The 21444-nt window shown below is 43.0% G+C and overlaps 1 protein-coding gene across 1 annotated transcript; it reads left to right on the forward strand.

Moving 5' to 3' along the window:
• The first annotated feature begins 773 nt into the window (after positions 1-773).
• On the forward strand, positions 774-17298 carry LOC147222167 (uncharacterized). Its single transcript, XM_086167864.1, has 11 exons — positions 774-971; positions 2311-2500; positions 3372-3463; positions 9244-9476; positions 9709-9945; positions 10018-10092; positions 10224-10440; positions 11427-11635; positions 12617-12689; positions 14993-15110; positions 16545-17298. The coding sequence occupies exons 1-11, from the start codon at positions 956-958 to the stop codon at positions 16738-16740; spliced, it is 1656 nt and encodes a 551-aa protein (XP_086023990.1). The 5' UTR covers positions 774-955; the 3' UTR covers positions 16741-17298.
• The last annotated feature ends 4146 nt before the right edge of the window (positions 17299-21444 follow it).

The following is a 21444-nucleotide window of genomic DNA, read 5'->3' on the forward strand; positions in this document are numbered from 1 at the left end:
AGTGGAGAACCCGGAGGAAGCCCGCGCATACACGGGGAGAACATGCAAACTCCACACGGAAAGGTCCCCTTCGTTGGGAGTCAAACCCTGGTCCTTCGTACTGTGAGGGATGAATTAATATGATCCATCAATCCTATTGAGATCTCAAAGCATTGGACCTGTTCACCAGCAGGTTGATCACCTGGCTGACATACAATCGCAGTAACCAACTTGTAAATGCGGTGTTTATCCCTATTTCATAATGTAACCTAGAATACAACAATGTTTAAATAATAACTCGGGCAGGCGTTTGGCAAGGACCAATTTGGTAACGGATCGTGACAAGGGGTCAATGAGGTATCAACATCAAGATTTTCTGTTTTTTTTTTTTTCATTCTTTCAAAGAAATTTAAAAATAAAACAAACTGAGATGAATAAAGATAAAAAACATGATTGCAAGGTCACTTTTGAAGGGTTGTAATTCTGGGTTGATCTGGACAAGGTGTGGAAAAAATAAAAATAGAAGTGAAAATAAAAAAAAATGAAATAGAGGTTCTTGCTGCAAAAAAACAAACAAAAAACAAAACAAAACAAAACATCTCTTATTCAAACAGTTGAAGCTCATAAATGCTGTAAATTTACGGTTTAACGTTAATACTTTATTTCCTGCGCTGCACCGCATCACGCAGGCGCGGAAAACCAAAACAATCCCAGTAATTTGTCCGTGGCGCCTCAGTTAAGTAAAACACAAGTGACTGCTTCAGTGTTCAGGGTGTCCACGCTCCCACTACTGTTATAAAATCACGATCACGTCACGGTCACGAGCACGTGAACGGTAGTTGGATAACAGCTTGTGCAAGCCATACGTTACCGAATCCTTACTTTTTTTTTCTTTTACCGCAGTTGTGTAACTACTTGACACGAAGACAATCTCTGACACCCCAACTGCCTCCAAACACGCCCACGGACTGACACCATGGCCGGCTTGAGAGGTGAGTGTGTTGCATAACTTTCGTGTTTATTTGTTTTATTTGTGTGCGTGAAGTTCGCGTGGATCACATAAACACGGGGGGGGGGAAAAAACTCACGGACGAGACAGGAGCTGTTCAAACGGTCACTCTCGTTGCTCCACTTTTGCGAGGAGCGGTGAGACGTTCAAAAACCGTGACAAATGCGTGGAATTTCACCACGCCTGACTTGAACGCACGGCTGAAAGTGTGTGTGTGACTATAAATTACTTAGTTTATGACAGTGAAACCTTCAGAGACCCGTAATTCTACACACATTCTTCAGCATTTTATTAAGGTTCTCTTATTTTAACAGAATTTCCATTTGTGTGAGTGTGTGTGTGTGTGTGTATATGTGTGTGTAAAAGTCCTACTTTTGTGAGGACATCTCTGTTTGTTTGATAACTCATCTGTGACTGACTGATATCAAGGGTGTCATGACCTGCACATGAAGATCCATAAATAGTGAATGCTTGTTTTTATATGAAAAAATGAAAAATACAAAACGTAATTCGGTGACACTAAGCATAGAAAAGCACATGTAACCTTTCTTTTTTCTTCTGTCCGTGTCTATCATCAGTGCTATTGATGAACGGACTCATTATTTTAGCCTAGGAATACTTCCAGGTATCCATTGAATATACATATATACGAATATATTTGTGTAGAAATAACAATTTCTTTAAAATAAGTTGTGTAAATGTGTTGCTCTATTGTCTGTGAAGGTTCTTTGTCATCCAGGTCATGGTGAATTCTTGTTGAAATCTTTAATTTGAATTTCTTCACTTGAAGACGTTTCACCCCTCATCTGAGAGGCTTCCTTCCGTTTTGTTGATCCATACTTTTACACAATGTCCTAATTTCCATAAAATTCATGGAGACATTAATCAAAAGTAGAATTTGGAATTTCCCTGCGTAAACTATAAATCAAATGCGTTGTCTTTGGAAATTATTGTAGAAAGACTGTGTGTAGATTTAAAATGAAATTTGAAGAGATGCAAATAATGTTATTTGTATCTGGATGAAAGTCATGTTGAAATCTAAGGATTTTTATATTATGGAATGGGAGGATATTACAGTTTGTGTTGTTTCATTTTCATACTAGCTTTGTGTGAGAATCCACTTCTTTATTTGTAATTTTTCAAAAACAGTATCTGCTCTGTATGTTCACAATGTGCAAAATTCTAGCAAAAGATAAACTACTGTTTTGAAAGTATCATTTTTGTCATTATGAAATTTTAACTTTTTTTTTTTACTGATGTATGCATGAATGTCTTGTTCACATTGTGAGACAAGAAATATCATTCTGATATTATTCCCCCAGTTCCTGACACCCCAATTGAAGTCCTCGTGGATATTCTAACAAAAGCCAAGGAGGTTGCGGCAGCAGGAACTAATGCCCAAGATGAGCTCGCAAACTTTTTACAGAAGGCTCTGGACATTGCCAGTGGCCTGGACAAATACCTGGAGAAGATGACCACCAAGCAGAGTGACCCCTTGGCAGAGCTCTTAGAGTATGGCTATTATTTTGTTTTTCAATACATGTGAATGTCTAAACCAGGGGTGTCCACACTTTTTCACCTTGTCAGCTACTTTTATGAGCATGTGAAAATTATCTACTGCCACAAAAAATGCTGAAAATATATTTATATGTATATCTACTGAGTATACTTAACACAATAAATGTTTGTGGATCTTGCGTAACTGCATGAATCCTTATGACACACTACAACAGAGTACTTTTTTGGTAAATACCTTATTCTGATGACTTGAATGGAGTCAGCAGCATAGTTGAAGTTGGCTGTGAGAAAAATCACTGCTGTCCTGACAGCTGGGATTTTAGTTCCTTCACCTTTCTCCTTCTCAGCTCACTTTTCGGAGGGAAGTCGGTGTCGTTGTTTTTATGAACAGTCTGAAAACGCCGCTCCACATTTTCCTTTTTGCGGTATAGCAATGGCAGACCGGCAGATAAGGCAAAGGCACTTTGAAAATGACATGTTAAAAAAAAAAGTCCACCTCCCATTCCATATGGAAGTGATACGTTTTTGTCTTTTTACTTGGTCCAGCTCCCCCACTCATTTTTATACTCATAAGTTTAGAAGACATAAATTGGAGGCTAACTCGCTAGCTTGCTAGAACATGCCGTTATGTGCACATTGTGCAGCGACGCCTGTGTCAGAAAAGGTCAGATTGGATAGACTGTCTGTTAGTCAACTGACAAATTTCATATTGAGGATGATATGCTGACGTTTTAATGCCACGTGATCTACCCACACTACCTTAGCGATCGACCGGTAGATCGCAATCGACGTATGGGGCAAACCTGGTTTAAACAATAAATGACTGGAGAAGGGATTGCTAATACCTCTATCTGACTATTTGTAGAAAAACAATCTCTCATGATTGGGGTCAAGTGCACAAGGACGGAAAGACCATGTTCCTCCTTCCCAAAGAGTGCATCACTGGCCATATTGAAGGTAAGACAACTACATAAATGCCCTGGATATATTTTTTGGGAGAGGGATATCAAGAAAGATGCACATTTTCAATCAGATTCTTTTACCAAACTGACATCAATTAAAAGGTAATCAGCATAATCCAACCAGTACAGCTCAAAATCTCCACCCAACTCGCACCATATGCTATTTTGACATCTTCTCTTAGTGGGATTGGAGCCATTAGCATAAGGGAAGTTTTCTACCAAAACATGCTAGCATTTGTTCTAGCTACAAGGACCAGCAAAGTCACTATATTGATCATTAGCCTCAGAGATAATACTGCCCGCATTCATATTTCAAAATTGCATAGCAACTATGTCCGAACCAAAGTGAATTTGCTGGGTGCTGGCACCAGTGCTGTGTAGATTTGGATGCTACTTGGACGTAGGTCAGATCCCGGTCTCTAGCAGATAAGATCTTATTTTTCCTCATCAGCTGTTTTTCTCTGCCCTTTCTTACTGGGTTCTTGAGATTGCCAAACACAACTTTAATATCCCTTGAGACTCTGCTGTCAAAGAGCCGCTTGTCCAGGGTAGGACTGACCCAGAGGTATAGAGGCGTGACAGAGCAAATACAGTAATAGCTTGACTTACAATGAAATTTGTCCCATAACTGAGCTCGTAACTCAATTTACTTGTTTATCAAATTAAATTTCCCCATTAAAATGAATCGAAATGCTATCGATCCATTCCAGTCCCGGTTGTGTCGAATAGATTATAACAGAATAGAGTATTCTTTTGATAGTCCCACAGTGGGGACATTTCAACCACACACAGTAGAAAGTGGCCAGTGCAAGAAAAGTTATCAAAAATTGAAGAACTAAGAAGAAATAATAAACAGTGTTAACAATATATATAAAAAGGTAGCGCTTGTGTTAACAAGTTGGCCCTAAACAATATGTAAATATATATAAACTGTATGAACAGGATAAAGATGTGCAAAAGTTGCGAAAAGCAGCAAACAACAGCAATACTTGAAGTGGTAGCGGTGCAGTAGTGAGTGTCCAAGTGAGTGGATGTGCAGGACAGTGAATGAATGAACACTTGAGTAGATGAATGAAAGTGTGAATGAATGAATGCGTGGATGAAAGAGAAGTCTATTGAGTGCAGAGTTGGGTTTTAAATAGTCGAACAGCAGCTGGCAGGAAGGACTTGCAGAATCTGTCCCACCACTTGGGGGGTCTCGTGGACTCACGTGACCCCCCCAAGATGGAACTAGCCTTCCCCAGCAGTTTGCTGATCTTCTTCTTGTCAGCCGCAGATAGGCTGCTGCTCCAGCCAAAAAAGAAAGGCCTTCATTGTCACATACAATCATACAGTGAGCATAACATCCGCAGAATTTGACCACTATATTGAACCCAGCATGGATGCACCATGAGCAGAAGGCAGCTAAGGAATTGCACCAGGGGAGCAGTTAGAGGTTCAGTTTCTTGCTGAAGAAGAGCACTTTGGCAGGCAAGGAGGAACTGGGAATCAAACCACTCTAACCCCTTGCGCCATGCCACCCCTGAAAGGAAATGGCTGATGCCACCACAGTGTCCAAGAAGGTCCTTGAGAGACCGCTCTCTTAATGTCTGTCACCTGGATGTTTACTGGTGTCTGGGTGTTTGAAATTTCCACAACCAGTTCCTTGGTTGATGTATCTGACGATGGCAGTCATCAGAGAACATCTGCAGGTGGAGGTTGTACAAAGTTTGCAGTGTACAGGGTGAACAAGAAATGAACCAAGACTGTCCCCTGTGGGGTCCCTGTGCTGCAGACCACCATGTCTGAGACACAGTTCTTTGACCTCACATACTATGGGCAATAAGTGAGGTAGTCCAATCTCCACTTTGTAAGGTGGATGTCCTCTCCCAATAGCTCTGGCTTGTCCCTCAGCAGTAGAGGCTGAATGGTATTGAAGCATTGGGGAAATCAAATAATGTGATCCTCACAGTGCTTCCGGGCCCCTCCAGGTGGGAAAGAGCTGATGCAGGAAGTAGATAATTGCATCATCAACCCCAATCCCAGGCTGATAGGCGAACTGTAGCAGGTCCATTGACAGTTTGGACCGGGGTACGTAGATGGGCCAGTACCAGCCGTTCCAGTGTCTTCATTAGGTGCGATGTTAGCACCACCGGCCTGTAGCTGCCTGATCCGGACCCACCGCCTTTCTAGGCTTAATCCTCCTAAGCTGTTTTCTAGCCTGGTCTATAGTGAGGTAGTGAGAGACACTCCCTGACTCAGGGGCAGGATGCTTTTGTTGGAGGAAGCAGTTGGAGGTGTGTGTGTGTGTGTGTGTGTGTGTGTGTGTGTGTGTGTGTGTGTGTGTGTGTGTGTGTGTGTGTGTGTGTGTGTGTGTGTGTGTGTGTGTGTGTGTGTGTGACAGGAAGGAGGGGTAAGGTGTATGATGGGGGAAAGAAAGTAGTTGTAGATTTGGAGATGAGAGTGGGGTGGGGGGAGGTGTGGCTGTGGATTGTTGGGCCGTGGGAGTGGGAGTCACAGTGGGGAGGGGCCTAAAGTGTGATGGGGAGACTGCCTTGGAGATATTTGGGTCGGGGGATGATTAAGTGACCTATCTAACCTGTTGAAGAACTGGTTCAGCTCGTTCACCCAACTCAGATCCCTCTCAGCCTGGGAGTCTTGCACTTTATAACCTGAGATGCTGTTTAAGTCATTCCAAACTCCACTGATGTTGCTCTACTGTCGCTTGCCCTATATCTTCCTCCTGTAGTCCCCCTTCCCCTGTCTAATCCTCCACCTCAACTCCCTCTGGACTCCTTCAGCTCCTCCTTGTTTCCTCACTTAAAGACCCTCTGAAGGAGCGCCTTTAAGTCAGGGTTGACTCAGGGTTTGTTTTTGCAGAAGCACTTTACAGTCTTAGTGAGTACAGTGTTCTCCATCCATAAGCCAGTGATGGTATCCGTCATGCTGCCGAAGTCCTCCCCATGAGGAGCACAGATTTCACTCCACATAGTTGAGTGTAAAACTGTCCATCTGAGCCCCTTATGACTCCTCAGACCATCCTCTCACTATGCAGTACACAGCTGCCCACGAGGGGTTTGTACACAGACTGGAGATGAACCAGGTTGTGGTCTGATCTCCCCAGGGGAGGGAGGGAGGGATGTTGACTTGTATGCCTCCTTAGTGTTGGCATAGAAAAGATGCAGTGGTTTGTTGTCCCTGGTGCAACATGTGACAACTTTGAAGTGAATTTAGGTAGAATGGAGGAGGGAGAAGCGTGGTTTAGGTACCCAGGTATAAGGTAGAGGGAATATGGGTACTGTGTCTGTAGTCTGCTCAGGGTCGAAAGGAAGACGTCACAGGCCTCGTCACTAGGGGGAATTCTTCTTCTTATCCTTTCGACTTTTCCCCATCAGGGGTCACCACAGAGAGTCAACCTTCTACATCTAACCCTATTCTCTGTATTATCTTCTCTCACACCAACTAACTTCATATCCTCTCTCACTACATCCATAAATATTCTCTTTGGTCTTCCTTGAGACCTCCTGCCTGGCAGCTCCAATTCCAGCATCCATCCACCAATATATTCACTATCCCTCTGTACATGACCGAACCACCTCAGTTTGGCTTCTTGGACCTTCTCTCCAAAACATCTAACATGTGCCATTCCTCTGAAGGACTCATTCCTGATCCTATCCATCCGGGTTAGTCCCAAAGAGAACCTTAGCATCTTCATCCCTGCGACCTCTCGCTCTGCCTCCTGTTTTTTCGTTATTGTAATTGCTTCTAGGCCACACAGCATCGCTGGTCTCACCACTGTCTTGTACACCTTTCCTTTCATTCTGGCTGATAGTCTTCTTTCATAGTACTACCCCTGACTCTTTTCTCCACCCATTCCAACCTGCTTGAAACCATCTCTTCTCCTCTTTTCTGCACTCTCTGTTGCTCTGGACTGTTGACCCCAAGTACCTGAAATCCTTCAACGTCTTGATCTCTACTCCCTGGAGCCTCACCCTTTCCCCTGGGTTCCTCTCATTCACACACATATACTCTGTCTTGCTGCGACTAACCTTCGTTCCTCCCCTTTCCAGTGCATACTTTCACCTCTAGCTTTTCCTCAACCTGTTCCCTGCTCTCACTACAGATCACAATGTCATCTGCAAACATCATTGTCCATGGCGATTCCTGAATGACCTCATCAGTCAGCCTGTCCATCACCGCTGCAAACAAGAGAGGGCTCAGAGCTGATCCCAGATGGAGTCCCACCTCCACCTTGAACTTCTCTGTTACCCCTACAGCACACCGAACCACTGTCTCACAGCTAGCATACATGTCCTGCACCAGTCTAACACACTTCTCTGCCATTCGAGATGTCCTTATATAGTACGAGAGTTCCCCTCTTAGCACCCTGTCGTGTGCTTTTTCTAGGTCTACAAAACCACAATGCAGCACCTTCTGGTCCTCTCTAACACTGCAATAACAAATACATGAGAGAATTCCCTAGGAAGATGGTATGGCCTCATGCTAACAGCAGAGAGTTCAATGTCCTCGCAACAGAGTTGTTCCTTGATCGTGGTGTGCCTGGGGTTACACTCGCTCCATTTACATACACAGCAAGCCCTCCACCTTTCTTCTTACCGCTGTCTCTTGTCCTGTCTGCCTGGTGGTGATGAAATACATCCAGTGAAACATGCTGGTCAGGAATCATTGAGTTGAGCCATGTCTGTGTTAACTCCATGATGCGACACTGACAGTATTTCCTCTAATGTTGAGTCAGTGCCCATAGCTCGTCCATCTTGTTGGAAGAGATCTCACATTTCCCATAACACGGGCAGGTCTGCATTGTCCTCAATTAATTCGGCGCTGTTTACTGGCATGGATCTCCCATGCCATGCTGCCTCGCCGTCTCTGGACACGGACGCGGAGAGCGAAAGTGAAAAGAAAGTGAAAGTAGCCTAGCTGAACTATATTGAGTTTTGACCTAGCTATTGATGCCCGTACTAGTTTCAAGACTAGTACTAGTTTGACAAGATAAGTTTTCCAACTTACCGTTAGAAAAGGTAAAAAAGAGACGAAAACAGATTTGTTGGAGCTGGAGCTTCTTCATGTTTTAAATAAGAGAAGTGTACTTTTTAAATAACAATTGATGTCCAAAAGCAATTAATGCATTTTACAAAGAGCTTTTGGGAGTGTCATCTCTTTCTCTATTGCTTAACTTAATGTATTCGCTACACACTTAATGCTACATGTATTGCTAAATTTAACTTGCACACTTTGCTATACTTTATCAGTAAACTTAATTTATGGTCAAACATCCCTGACTACCTTTGAGTGACTCTTTCGGTGCCTCGTCTGTTCATCCTGCCGTCTGCGGCACCAAATCCCTGTAAATGTGTGCTCCCTTCTCACAGATGATGCTCTCCGTCACGCTATCTCACCATCAACTTCACCATTTGTTCTGGACAAGTCCACGACACACAACCTCGTTCATGTTTTGCGATTACTTGTGCTGTGCTACCTAATGGCGGGCGCGTGTTCAACTTTTTTAAATACCACTTCACTGACCATGGCAGCCATTTTACGCTCATTCCACTCACTTGTTACTCAGGTCTTGACTTGTATCTTGCTGTTGCATTTGTAAGTCAAGATTCCACCTAATATGATAGTGTACAGTCAAGCATACAACTTCATAAATGATCTGCGCATCTTAGAAATGAATAAAGTGATTGAAAAGGAGCACGATGTGGTACCGTTGACTTGTGAATTGATGTTCTTTATCACATTTATTGATCAAATATTACGGTGTTTTTTTGGCAGGTCAGACCCTGAAGATGCTTGTGCAAATGTGTCAAGCTAAGAGGGTGCTAGAAATTGGCATGTTCACTGGCTACGGAGCTCTGTCCATGGCTGAAGGGCTCCCCGAAGACGGCTGCCTAGTAGCCTGCGAATTGGAGCCATATCTCAAAGAGTTTGCGCAGCCCATTTTTGACAAGTCTCCACATGGCAGGAAGATTACCGTCAAGACTGGATCTGCCATGGACACCCTGAAGGTATTGAGATGTTTCACTTTGACACCTGTTTCACACCTGTCAGGTACTCTGGGCTGTTATTTAACAAAAGTGTTTTTTTTTTCTCTTACATCAGATTTTATTAGTATTTTCCGTTGGATTATTTGCGAGGCTGGACCATCAGACCAGACCAGATCCTTTATTTAATGCTGATAAAAGTGAAAAATGAACGTTACAGATTGCGTACTTTAAATATACGGCCTGTCATTTTCAGGAATGTGCTGCTGCAGGGGATCAGTTTGACATTGTCTTCATTGATGCTGATAAGGAAAATTACATCAACTATTACAAGTTCATCCTTGACAACAATCTGTTAAGATTGCGAGGCTTCATGTGTGTCGATAACTCGCTTTTCAAAGCCAAAGTTTATCTGGAAGACACCACAGATAAAAACGGCCTGGCCCTTCGAGAGTTCAACCAGTTTGTCTCTGATGATCCACGAGTGGAGCAGGTAACTCTAAAACCCGCACCTTCTGTTCAGAAAGGCGCTAATTTCAGAGGTAAACACGTCCTTGTTTTATAGGTCATCATCCCGCTAAGAGATGGCATCAGTCTCATCCGGCGGGTATCGGCGGCTTCTGAGTGCCTGAGGACGAAGGTAGCGGGTCAATAACCTCCATGATGACTTCAGGGAGGGCTAATATTGATGAGGAAACTTCCGTCATAACTACATCCACCATGATGTCACCATCTCTTATTTTCCCTCATTGGCTGTTTTTGTCTCCTCAGTGTACGGTAACCAATGACGATGTGTTTCGCGGGGTCAAAGGTCGTCCCATCCTTGATCGTCTCCGACTTGATGGAAAGGTGGCATACGTGACGGGTGCAGGTCAGGGCATTGGCCGAGCATTTGCGCACGCTCTTGGCGAAGCCGGTGCCAAGGTCGCTGTGGTCGACCTTGACCCAGATAGAGCTGAAGCAGTGGCTAAGGAGCTCTTTATTAAAGGTAACCAGTGCACATTTTTTTATATTAATTTATCCTAGATCCATCATTTCTGACGTACAAACACCCCACCATGCTGATATGTCGTAATTTAGTTGAAGGGCGAGACACTGAACTCCTAACTAGCATCAGTCACAAAAATATATCAATGCTAGAATCATGTTAATATTTATTTTTCCACCAAGAGCTTAAAATTTAAGTTTTTTTTTTTTCAGATGTTTTTCTGTCAAAGTTGCATTCCCTGAACCCCTCTGCTCCTTTAAAAAAAAAAAACATCCATAATAATGTCACACTGGCCTGATGCCACCGCAGGTTCCATTGGTATAAACACCTTCAATAACCATTTTTCTGTTTTTAATCATTATTTTTTATTTTCTGTTTGATGAACAAATATGAAATTGGATACATTACTTCAGATGCTTCTTGCATATCCTACTGGATTGTCATACTTCAGGACCCAAGTAAAGACCACACTGGAGTTGTGGTCATATTTTGAAACTAGACAATAAAAGATATTCATTAGGAATATAATCTCATCTCTTGAACCATGACATGCTGCTGCTTTTTAAAGTGCTTTATACATAACGTTCAGTGATTTGATTGATTTCGGAACCGTGTTTATGCGCTGACATGGATTAATGTATGATAACAATGTGTTATCTGTATTTCTGCCAGCAGATGGCAGTCTACTATAGGATAAACAATAACCTGCTTGGCAAACTGTTCCTCCTGTGTGACTGACTGACAAGCTCTCACTATCTCAAAGAAAACAAAACTATATGCGACATTCACCAATGCATGGCACTGGATTTTATTTATTTAAGTGTGTTTGTTTTTTTATACATATGCAGTATTTTTTTTGCATTACAGGCATTAGCACAAGTAAAACAAATGCCCAAAGATTGAATTTGTTCCTGTCAAACAATATGAAAGAGAAATAGTTTCATATTATAACAGACACCCCCCCCCCCCCCCCTGCCTCCACCCAGGTATCAATAGTATTTCTATCCAAGCTGACATTAGCAAACCAGATGACGTCCAGAGGATGATTGAATGCATTGTGTCCAAATGGGGAGCGATCCACATCGGCTGTAACAATGCCGGCATCAACATGAACTCTGCAAGTGAAGACACCGACCTCGAGGAGTGGGACCAAACTTTCAGTGTTAATTTGAGAGGGACTTTTATTTGCTGTCAGGTGTGTATTTTTAACCGTGTGTGTGTGTGCGTGCGTGTGTGTGTGTGTGCGTGCGTGTGTGTGTGTATAATTCTCATCAATTATTTATTTTATAATTCTCTAGTGTCAAATACAAAAATATCTAAACAATTCAAATTAAATTTCACTTTCAATCCAGAGTTAGAAAGGAAAACATACTCAAATTATCACTAAACAATACTCATGTTTTGACCAATACAGTATTTTATTTGTGTCTGCTTCTCCTATTATGTAGAATATAATACAGATACAAAACTGCTCTATGTTAAATATTCCTGTGCCAATGCATTAATGATGTGCTCCTATTAGTTTTAACATATTGCTTAACGTTTATACATTTTTCTTGCTATACTGAACATTTTAAATTAAATGCTAAAGAATTGTTCACTATAGGAAAGGTTTCTCATTATAAAATGTGTAAAATTATTAAAATTAAAACTTTAAATTCAGCATCACAAGAGCCTGCAGATGTGGACAATATTACAGCAGATATAAATGAGTCAAACATCTACCTATTTAAGTGGTAATCACTTACACTTAATATTTAATATTAGGAGAGACTTTTTTGACCCGATTAGTCATGGTTTGCTTGACAAAAATGTGTGATTTAATGTGTCAAGAATGGTCAATTTCTATTAACTAATTGGCATATTTACAGATCATCTCGTCAGCTTTGTGTAATCACTCATTTTATTTGGCTTGAGTTGGCTCTTAGTTGTGTCTTTGAAATACACACGCGTAACACACACACACACACACACACACACACACACACATACAGACTACACCGCCTTGTTGGAGCTGTGAAATCCAAAGAAATGCACAGAGTGTTGTCTAACTACTTTTCGTGTCTCCAAGGATAAATACATGTTTTTGTGTTGATCCTTGCTCCGGCTTTCAGCAGCACATCGTTGCTATAATAAGGTGTTTAATGTGTCTCTTTCCCTTGAATCCTTGCCTTAGGCAGCAGGTAGAGTGATGCTGAAGCAAGGATACGGCAAGATTATCAACACAGCCTCCATGGCCAGTCTAATAGGTGAGTGATGATTCTATTCCCCCACCTTCTCTCTGGAGTCCTTCCATGTCTGCTTTTAATCTCTCCATTTGGCGTGGAGTGCCAGGATGAGGGGGGGCGGGGGGTGAAGAGTTTTTTTTTTTTTTCTTCCTTTTTTTTCTGTTTTTGTAATTATAAAGCCTTGTGCGAGGCGACATTACCGCAAATATCTATTTTTTTGTTGTTATTAAACACATTTTCGATTCTAAACCCTTATTTTCTCAAAGTATCGGAGTTTTATTTGATAACTGTGAGGAGCGCGTATACTTAAACCAGGATTAGCCAGCTTTTCTTCATCGCAACTTCACTAAAACGGCTCTATAGAGATGCATCCGCCCCTGCATACAGCAAATACAAAGTGTTGTGATTGCTTCCCGCCAAGGCAGTTTTGCATCATAATAAACATCCCTTCTCTGCTGAGCTATTTGGAGGATGTGAAAGGCAACCTGAGGTCCAACTTGGGAAGGGAGGGTTCCTGTGCAGCGGCAAAACCCCAGCCTGTGCCAGCGGCCTTTTTTGAACAGCGGAAGATACTTTTTCTGAGTTTCGTGAGAGACTTGTAAAAAAAAAAAAAAAGAGAGAATAAAAAAAGGTTGGGTAATTCACAGTTTGCTGTAACATTCCTCCTCCAACAGGTTCTTCTAGAGGAGCAGCAACACTTCATCAGCAGTTGAGTCTAAACACCAGTAAACCATTGTGCCATATGGGCCCCAGCACTGACTACAGGGGCAATCTGTAAAACAGGAACATGCTGGTAAATAGAGGCCAACATAAAAAAAAATGATCAATTACTCACATTACGCTCGGTCCTTCAGGAATTTACTTTATTGGTCTGGACATCTGTTTTAATATTGTCATAATGTGTAATCAGATGGGACCTGTTCTAGCCAAGTGGAAGCCCAAAAAGCAGCCGTAAATGGCCAATTAAAATGCACAATGACAGCTTTTTGTCCATCTGCTAAATAGACAGCGTGGCCGCTAAACCCCCCTTCACACTCATATACACACACACACACACACACACACACACACACACACACAGACCCCCCCCAAGACCATCAATCGCTATTTTCCGGCACGATGGCAAGAAACTCAAAGGACACGCAGGCGGGAAATATGCGAGCTGACCTTCAGTGGGGGATTAGTGGCACTATCACACTCATACCTGCAGATCTAAGCTACATATTAATGTACATTAAAACCTGCAGCAAAAGCTTTCTGGTCAAAAGCACGCATCATTTGAACTCCTTATCTGCTCTGAAGAATTCCAAAAAGACCAGCCCGATAAAATGCATGTTTTCTCCCCCTTGAAATGGGCAATAAGTAGCAGGGTGAATGTTAAGGAGGGCTTTGGAGAATGCTATCCTTCTACTTCTTTTTACCTTCTCCGGGGATTACGGCTCTTTAAGACGGGAAAAAAAAACATCAATGCAGGTTTATTTAAAGGATGAAGGCATTTTCTCAATGGTATTTTGGGGCCGTATCATCAGGTCTTGAGTGGGGATTAGTGCTGTTAGGCATTTTGAGCTGTGTTTCCTGTCCTGATAAGTCGGATTTCACCTTCAATCTGCGTGTAAGCCCGGGGCTCTGCTCCTCCTCGCTTGCTCCTCTGAGGTCCTAGCCTACCCTTATCCCGCCCGGCCCGACCGTACCTTCCTCCGCTATCTCGCCGTACTCTCCGCAATCCCACTGAACCTAACACACACCGCTGTTGTTCCACCCTTTTACATCTCTTAGCCTATTTTCAACTTAAACCTCATTCTCCGCACTTTTTCCAGCCGCGCATGCAGGACGCCTCTGCCTCTCTCCCCAGGACCAGCCGATGCCTCACAGCTGGCTGGTATTTATCATCACAGTCTCACAGAAGCCATTTGGCAGTCAGATCGGCGGGTGATGAGGTTAACCGCTAAAGTTGTATGTAACTCGGAGCCTACCTTGTGATGATTAATCAACCGGCGGAAAATGAGCCCCTGTTCCGGCATCCCATGCAGTGTGCAGCATCTGTGATGGTCAAAGCAAACAAATGGCTCTCTGCCTCTGTTGCCGAGGACGGAGCGTAACTGGACATTATAAGCGATTAATTTTGCACGGTTTTATCCACAGAGTCCCCGGCAGCTAATGGTTTTTATCTGGTGACCACGAGAGAAAACGCCGCCATTCCAAAAGTGCATTTGTCGGCAGGTCGTCCGCGGAGGGATATCTGCTTGAAGTACTGAGGAAATGTGTTTTACGCGTATAAAAGATTCATCGGTTGTATTCATTTATTTCCCCTCTCTTCACGGCAGTCCCCCACCCTCAGAAGCAACTCTCTTATAACGCCTCCAAAGCCGGGGTGGTCAAACTGACACAGACGCTCGGCACAGAATGGATTGACAGAGGAGTGCGTGTCAACTGCATCTCACCGTAAGTGCCGTCTCCCTCTGTCCTCCGTCTCCACGTTTCCTGCCAAAACACACGTGCACCTCTGGGTCTCGCCAAAGGAAAGCGGAGACAAGTGTTTGCTTTCATATGAAGAGCCTCATTTGAAAATGTTGCAGTAATTTAATTCCTCAAACAATGCGTCAGTGCTTAATTAGATGACGTCTTGAGGGATGAATCAACCGAACGCCGGCTCTAATTGTTCTATTCAATTACAGAATCAAATTTGCAACGTTACTCGAAGTGTTGGCGAAAACAATGGCGCTTTGTTCGTATCTGTTCGTCGATGCGCGGTGGAGGGAAGAAACCGCGAAAGCGCGCGGGAAGGTCTGCCGTGTTTGCGCGCGGATCCCTTAGCCCCAGCCATCTGCGAACAAAGCCGTCCGGTGGCACAGGGCGAGCCAGGCCTGGCGATAAAGCCCGTACGTGCTCTTTGCTTTATTTATTGTCAGCATGTTTGCTAATTTTTTTTTTTTTTTTTCCATTTGCAAAGAAGCAATTCTCTTTCCGCTCGCTAAATGGCTGTCTCAATAGGCAGCTGATTTCTTTGAAGTGACAGTCGGTAAATATGCATAAAAAAGGGACACAATTAGCACTCATGAGGTTGACTAGAGCCCGATTCCATTGGCAACTTTAGCCGCCCAGCAGTGATAAGCTGCATTATCTAGAAAATTGGCTGAGGGAAAACAGTACCTCTGATTGCCAGGAAAGGTTCCAGATAACACGGGAGCTGAAGAGAAATATAATTGAGGTGGAATATGTTAACCAAGGTGTCAGACGCTCCTTGGAAGTAATTTGGCCAAATGTAGGACTTCCATATCAAGGCGCCGAGATACATCCGACAATGATTCAATCTGCACAGCCTTTAGTTACCGTCTTGTTGATGGCGGTTGGAGTCACGGGTTGCCTCCGATCCAGGAACGGCAGTCAAAGAGACATGGTTATTTCTGTGTAATCCTCAGGATTTGCATTGGAACATTTGCCCCTGTGTAACATTATTTATTGACTTTTTCATTTGAATTAGAACTTAATTCGTCATGGTTGAGATGGTGTTTTTTTTTTTTTGTTTTGTCCTTTTTTCCTCTAAAAGTCTCAGCTTGAGTGAGATCCATCTTTGCATCCAGGTGGTTACATGAACCACAGCAGGAATACCAGGAATCCACATATAATAAGTATTTTACCAAAGGCTATGAGAAAATGACGCCAGACGCCCCCGACACCCGTGGGCTCTGCCTGAGATGTGCCACTTATTAAAGGACCATCAGAGATGCCATGCCTTTATCTTTGGAGGATAATTGGGTTTATTTTTGTCACCAAAGTGGTGGCTCTGAAACAATCCTGTCACTCCTGGCTCTGAACTGTGATGCCTTCTGATTTCATTGTGGGTTTTTTCTCCTGTCTCTCTGCCTCTCCTTTCAGGGGGATTGTTGACACCCCTCTCATCCACTCAGAGAATCTGAGGCCTCTGGTGCAGCGCTGGCTGTCAGATATCCCTGCTGGTAGACTGGCTCAAGTGACAGACCTGCAAGCCGCAGTGGTCTACTTGGCATCTGACGCCTCCGACTACATGACAGGGCATAACTTAGTCATAGAGGGTGGGCAAAGTCTGTGGTAGATGCGCGTGGGGGAGTCAGGGTATGAAGAGATGAGAACTTTTTTTTTGTTTTCCTCTCTACCTCTCCTCTTTCTCTTAACACATTCACAGTATTATCATCACGGGATGTCTTAACTACCAGTGGGTGGTGTTAACGTGTATGCGAAGGTATGAAATTCTCTCAGCGGCACATGTTGAATGCGCCGCTGGACGAAAACAGCTCTTTAAAATCCTGATAAATGTAGCTGGTCTTTTTATTCAACAAATGAAGTGAGATCATGAACCTTGGAAAACGTCAGTTCTTCGTCAGCTCACTATCTAAAAAGAATTGACCTTTTTCTTTTTTTTTTTTTCATGTTATCCTACAAAAGCAAAAATTCGGAGCATTTTTTTTCCAACGCATTTTATGCAGCACAAAGCAGTGACCGATTAATATGCAAAGTAAAAAAAAAAAAAGCAAAATTAAGAGTGTATGTGTGTTTGTAAGATGACCCTCAATTGGAACGCATTTGGACAATATGTAACAAAAAAAACAAAACATGATGGCCTAAAAAAATAAAGATGTGCCCGAGGTTGTAAGGAAAAGTGTTTGTCGTTGATCTAAAACATCTGGGGAAAATAACCCCATCTATACGTGTTTATCCAAATCGTAATCCCAGTTAAATGGTTTGATTTTTAACTGTTTGGCGTCGTCGCATACATCTCGACTCTCCCTCCCCTTCCGGTCTAGAATACCGTATCGCGGCATCACGGACTGTGTGTCTCCCATTCTGTCTTGCCAAATGGTCCCTGCAAGTGGTGCTCGTAAGTGCCATCTTAATCGCTCCATTAACTGTTTGTGTGCTGAAAAACAATACTTAAAGGAGAGGTCAGCCGAGGACGTGACCCCTGGCCACCGCAATTATGTGAAAAGTAGCGGCCAATTAACGCACTGCGCAATGTGACACTGTTGCTGTTTATGTGAGCAACTTCAACTTCTCGCTGGTAGTGCCCGTCCTCTGATTTACATAATTGGAGGATTGGCCATTAATGGGAATGGCGTGTGAGAGGATCCCATTAAGATATGGAGTGAGATCTGATCATCTCCTCTGCTCTGTACTATTTATCTGTAGCTCCATTGGCACATTAGAAACTATTGTGATTCTTATCCTCGCATTTGATGGCGAAAAATCAAACTTCGCAAGGCGGGGCTCTTTGCGGAAGAACTTCAGCGGAAAGCAACTTGTCGTTTGTCATTTTCGTGTCTTGCCACAGAGTGGCAGTATAAATAAAGGCAGCCGCAGCGCTGACACGGGGACAGATAAAGCCAGAAGTTTCAACAGTATTTATCATGTAAAGGTATTAACAGTGAACCTTATGAGGAGAGATAATGATGAAATAAAAATGCCTCTCCAATTCTAGTATGCAAACACCTGACCCAGACAGAGGAACTACTGAATAAATACTTGTGTGTTTAATTGAACTTGGCTCGATAGTGGACATACATATGAAATCCATTAAATTGTAGTAATGCCCAGCTGTCAGGAAAAGGAAGTGTGTTAAATCAGCGGCAGAGAAATGCAAATGCGAATCTATAAACACCGGGTGGTATAATACAATGTTCTTTTACATCTGCATACTGAGCCCGTCCTTCCGACGAGCGGGATCGCCGTTTTCCCGACTGTTTTTCCTTTGATACTTCAAGTTGACTTAGGTTCGAACGTGCGCCGTGTTTAGTTTTGACAGCAAATAAGAGCTGGGGTTGCATCCCCAGGTCTACCAGACGGGATTCAAATGGGTCCTCGCAGAGCTGTCACACAGAAGAGACCAAAAGCTTCTTTTACCCACTTTCATCATCAGCGTCAGTCTAAACTGTTGTTTTGCAGCATATTAAGCTCATTCAAACACCTCTCAGAAAGGTCTTGTTTTGCTTTAGAACTGCCGCGCCCAGTCGCATCTATCATTTGAGCGCGGGGAAATCAAGTATACCCTCAAACGCCACAGAAAGCTTCATGAGGTGCAAGTGATCTTGAATCCATTATTTATGACCTTTCGCTATCATTACGCCGGGATCCTGTCGTACACGGGGCTGTTGTGCTAAACAGTTCTCCAGCAAAAAAGGCACTTGTGACCTCACACTTCAAATCAAGTTTGATTAATGTTCTGGTCTGTCACGGCTTGAAACATTTTACGGCGGCTGCCGTTCAAACGAACCCCGGGGTCGACGCTCGACAACACGAGGAGGTAAGATGTGTTGCTGAGCAGACTGTGTCCCCGTGACAAGAGGATCCAAGGGTTAATGGATGACATATTAACATTTGACAGTATCAATACATTTTTATTGATGATTATAGTGTCCTGTTACCCGTTCGGTAAAGTGTTTGAGGATGAAATGCTACCTCTTATAAATTGAGTTCAGCGCAGTGACGGTTTAATTAGAGCTGCGTGCAAAAGCAGAAAAAGAAATATCAATGTTTAGGCCTCGCCGTCGAGTCCCCGATGCTTAGATGAGTCGTTTCAGAAATAGTCTGTACATCGACAAAGACAGGTGCATCTTTAATTTTGTCTTCTCCTGAAAGACGTACACAATCCCGTCGACTTGCTTTTTAGAGCTGCTTTTAGGTATTTAAAGTTGGCCTGGCATCGGCATCCCAGAGCGGGACGGGATGTTTGAGGGTGCCACAGAAGAGCAAAACTGAAAAATAAAGACTCTCGCCTCCCGCTAATGAGCCTGTACTCCATTAACCTCCGGCAACAGACTCGTCTCCTCAATGCCAGCCGCCTTTAAGTCAAGCTTCAGCTTTGCAGAGCCATCATTTGGATTAACTTCGAGACGTGAAACCGCAAAAGCACCGTTGAACCATTTCGAGAGAGTTCCGAAATCTCAGTTTAAAAGTCACAGATTTTAATCATTGAATTTCACCGGAGTTGAAATACCAAGAAAATAATATTAGCATTGATTATGATGCTTAATCCCCTCTGTTTAATCCAATTTCTGAACATCTTTCCCTCCTAATTACCACAATCCCGCACCTATTCCAGCTGTGGCCTTCCACGCTACAGACAGCATCGATCAAATATCAAGCAATATCCTTTATTATGTCCGTTCTGCACGCCGCGCGCCTCACATGCGTCGAAAATCCCGAAGTTTTTAAATGCTGCTCAGTTGGAGATGACAAAGAAAACATAAAGTACGTCTTTGCGATGATCTGTAACCCCTTAATGCGCAGATGTGCGCTGGTTCCTTCAAGCCAGGAGGGGGAATTCGGCGTATCGGGCGTCATTCTTGAGTCTTTTCTGAGATTCGATTGTCACGTGTTGCGCGAGCGGCCTGTCGCTGATAGAGATATAAAGCGGGTGTTTGCGAAAGCCAGTGTTTGATTCAAACCCTTGTTGGCATCTTTCTCAAATTTTAAATGTCTTTGCATTTTACATTTCATCACTGGAATGAGCAGCGGCTGCTGCAAAACAACATGATGTTTCTGAGGGAGTTTTACATTTTGGTAAGTGGTCTTACCGTTCTTTCATATTTAGAGTCAAATTGCAATTTTATTCTGATCGGCAAGATTAGAATTTACATGCGGTTATATATAATGAACAGGTAGATAGATGTTTTTCTTAAAATGTCAAACATTCAGTAGCAATTAGTATTTCATCACATGAGCTCCTTATTTACGTTAAATCCAGCTTGCAGACGTAGTGCACGTACATACTGACAGTTGTCATCCAAACTTTGTTTTGTGCCATCAGTTAAAAAGCTGTATTATTGTTTAACCTTTATGTTACTTCCCGGATTCACTTCAGGCCTCTTTCCGTAGCTTCCATTAGCTGCCAGTAAGCAAAAGTGTGGTACTTTGATATCCGTGTAATATTACAAAAGTTTTTTTCCACATGGTTTTGTTGTGCTCTCTCAGGTCTAACCGTTAAATAAATGTAATAACCCAAACATCTTAGCTGAAATGTATATATATATATTTCTAACTGTGCTCTGCATGTTTGAGACGACACAGTCATCAAACATGATTATATTTGTTTTATCTTTGAACAATGATACCCGCTATGACATTTCAGTAAGGTGTCAGAAACACAATTTAAATATCCACATCCTGTATTCGCATAGCGAATGCATCGGGCTTTTATTCAACATTAATCCTGAGCCGGGGAAACGTTGCACTCTGAGTTCTCTAATTACAATGTAGCTAATGTATTATTTCCTCCCCATGTGGGATTACTTTCATCTTTCCCATTAAGATGCACATTTTGTTTGGATACTCGAATTACAAACCCCATATTAAATCTGACTGTGCAAAAGGCATTGATCATAGCCCCGATTGCTGCACTCCAACTTTGATTTAATTTGCACTTCCATTAATATCTATGAGACGTCCGATTGTCGTCTTGGGCATATTGATGGTATTGTAAGCCCTGCCTTCATATAATGTTCCCCAGCGGCAATGAGGAAATGTTACAGAGAATTAGGCCGAGAAGCAGGCTCAGTGGAACTGGCAGTGCAGTCAGAAATTCATTACCCTAATAAATAGGGGGGGGCGGGGGGGTCTTAAGAGAAATTTCTCTCTCTCTCTCTCTCTATTTTGCTCTCACTACATAAAGAAGCCCTCACTTTGGCCTGAGAGTGGGCTTGTCATTGTTGCTGCCCTCACACCCGAGGGTCTCCTTCAGACCCCGAGAAGTCTTAAACTGCACTTGAGGATTCTATAAGATCTCTGCCCGTCAACCGAATGTCAG

This window comes from Fistularia commersonii, chromosome 21 (assembly GCF_037954325.1).
Source record: "Fistularia commersonii isolate RoL2024-O1a breed Wild chromosome 21, RoL_Fcom_v1.0, whole genome shotgun sequence".
Lineage (NCBI taxonomy): Eukaryota > Metazoa > Chordata > Actinopteri > Syngnathiformes > Fistulariidae > Fistularia > Fistularia commersonii.

Coding starts and splice junctions, on each gene's coding strand:
- LOC147222167 (XM_086167864.1), top strand. Junction 9,477..9,708: donor CTGCCATGGACACCCTGAAG/GTATTGAGATGT, acceptor TGTCATTTTCAG/GAATGTGCTGCTGCAGGGGA. Junction 10,093..10,223: donor CTGAGTGCCTGAGGACGAAG/GTAGCGGGTCAA, acceptor TTGTCTCCTCAG/TGTACGGTAACCAATGACGA.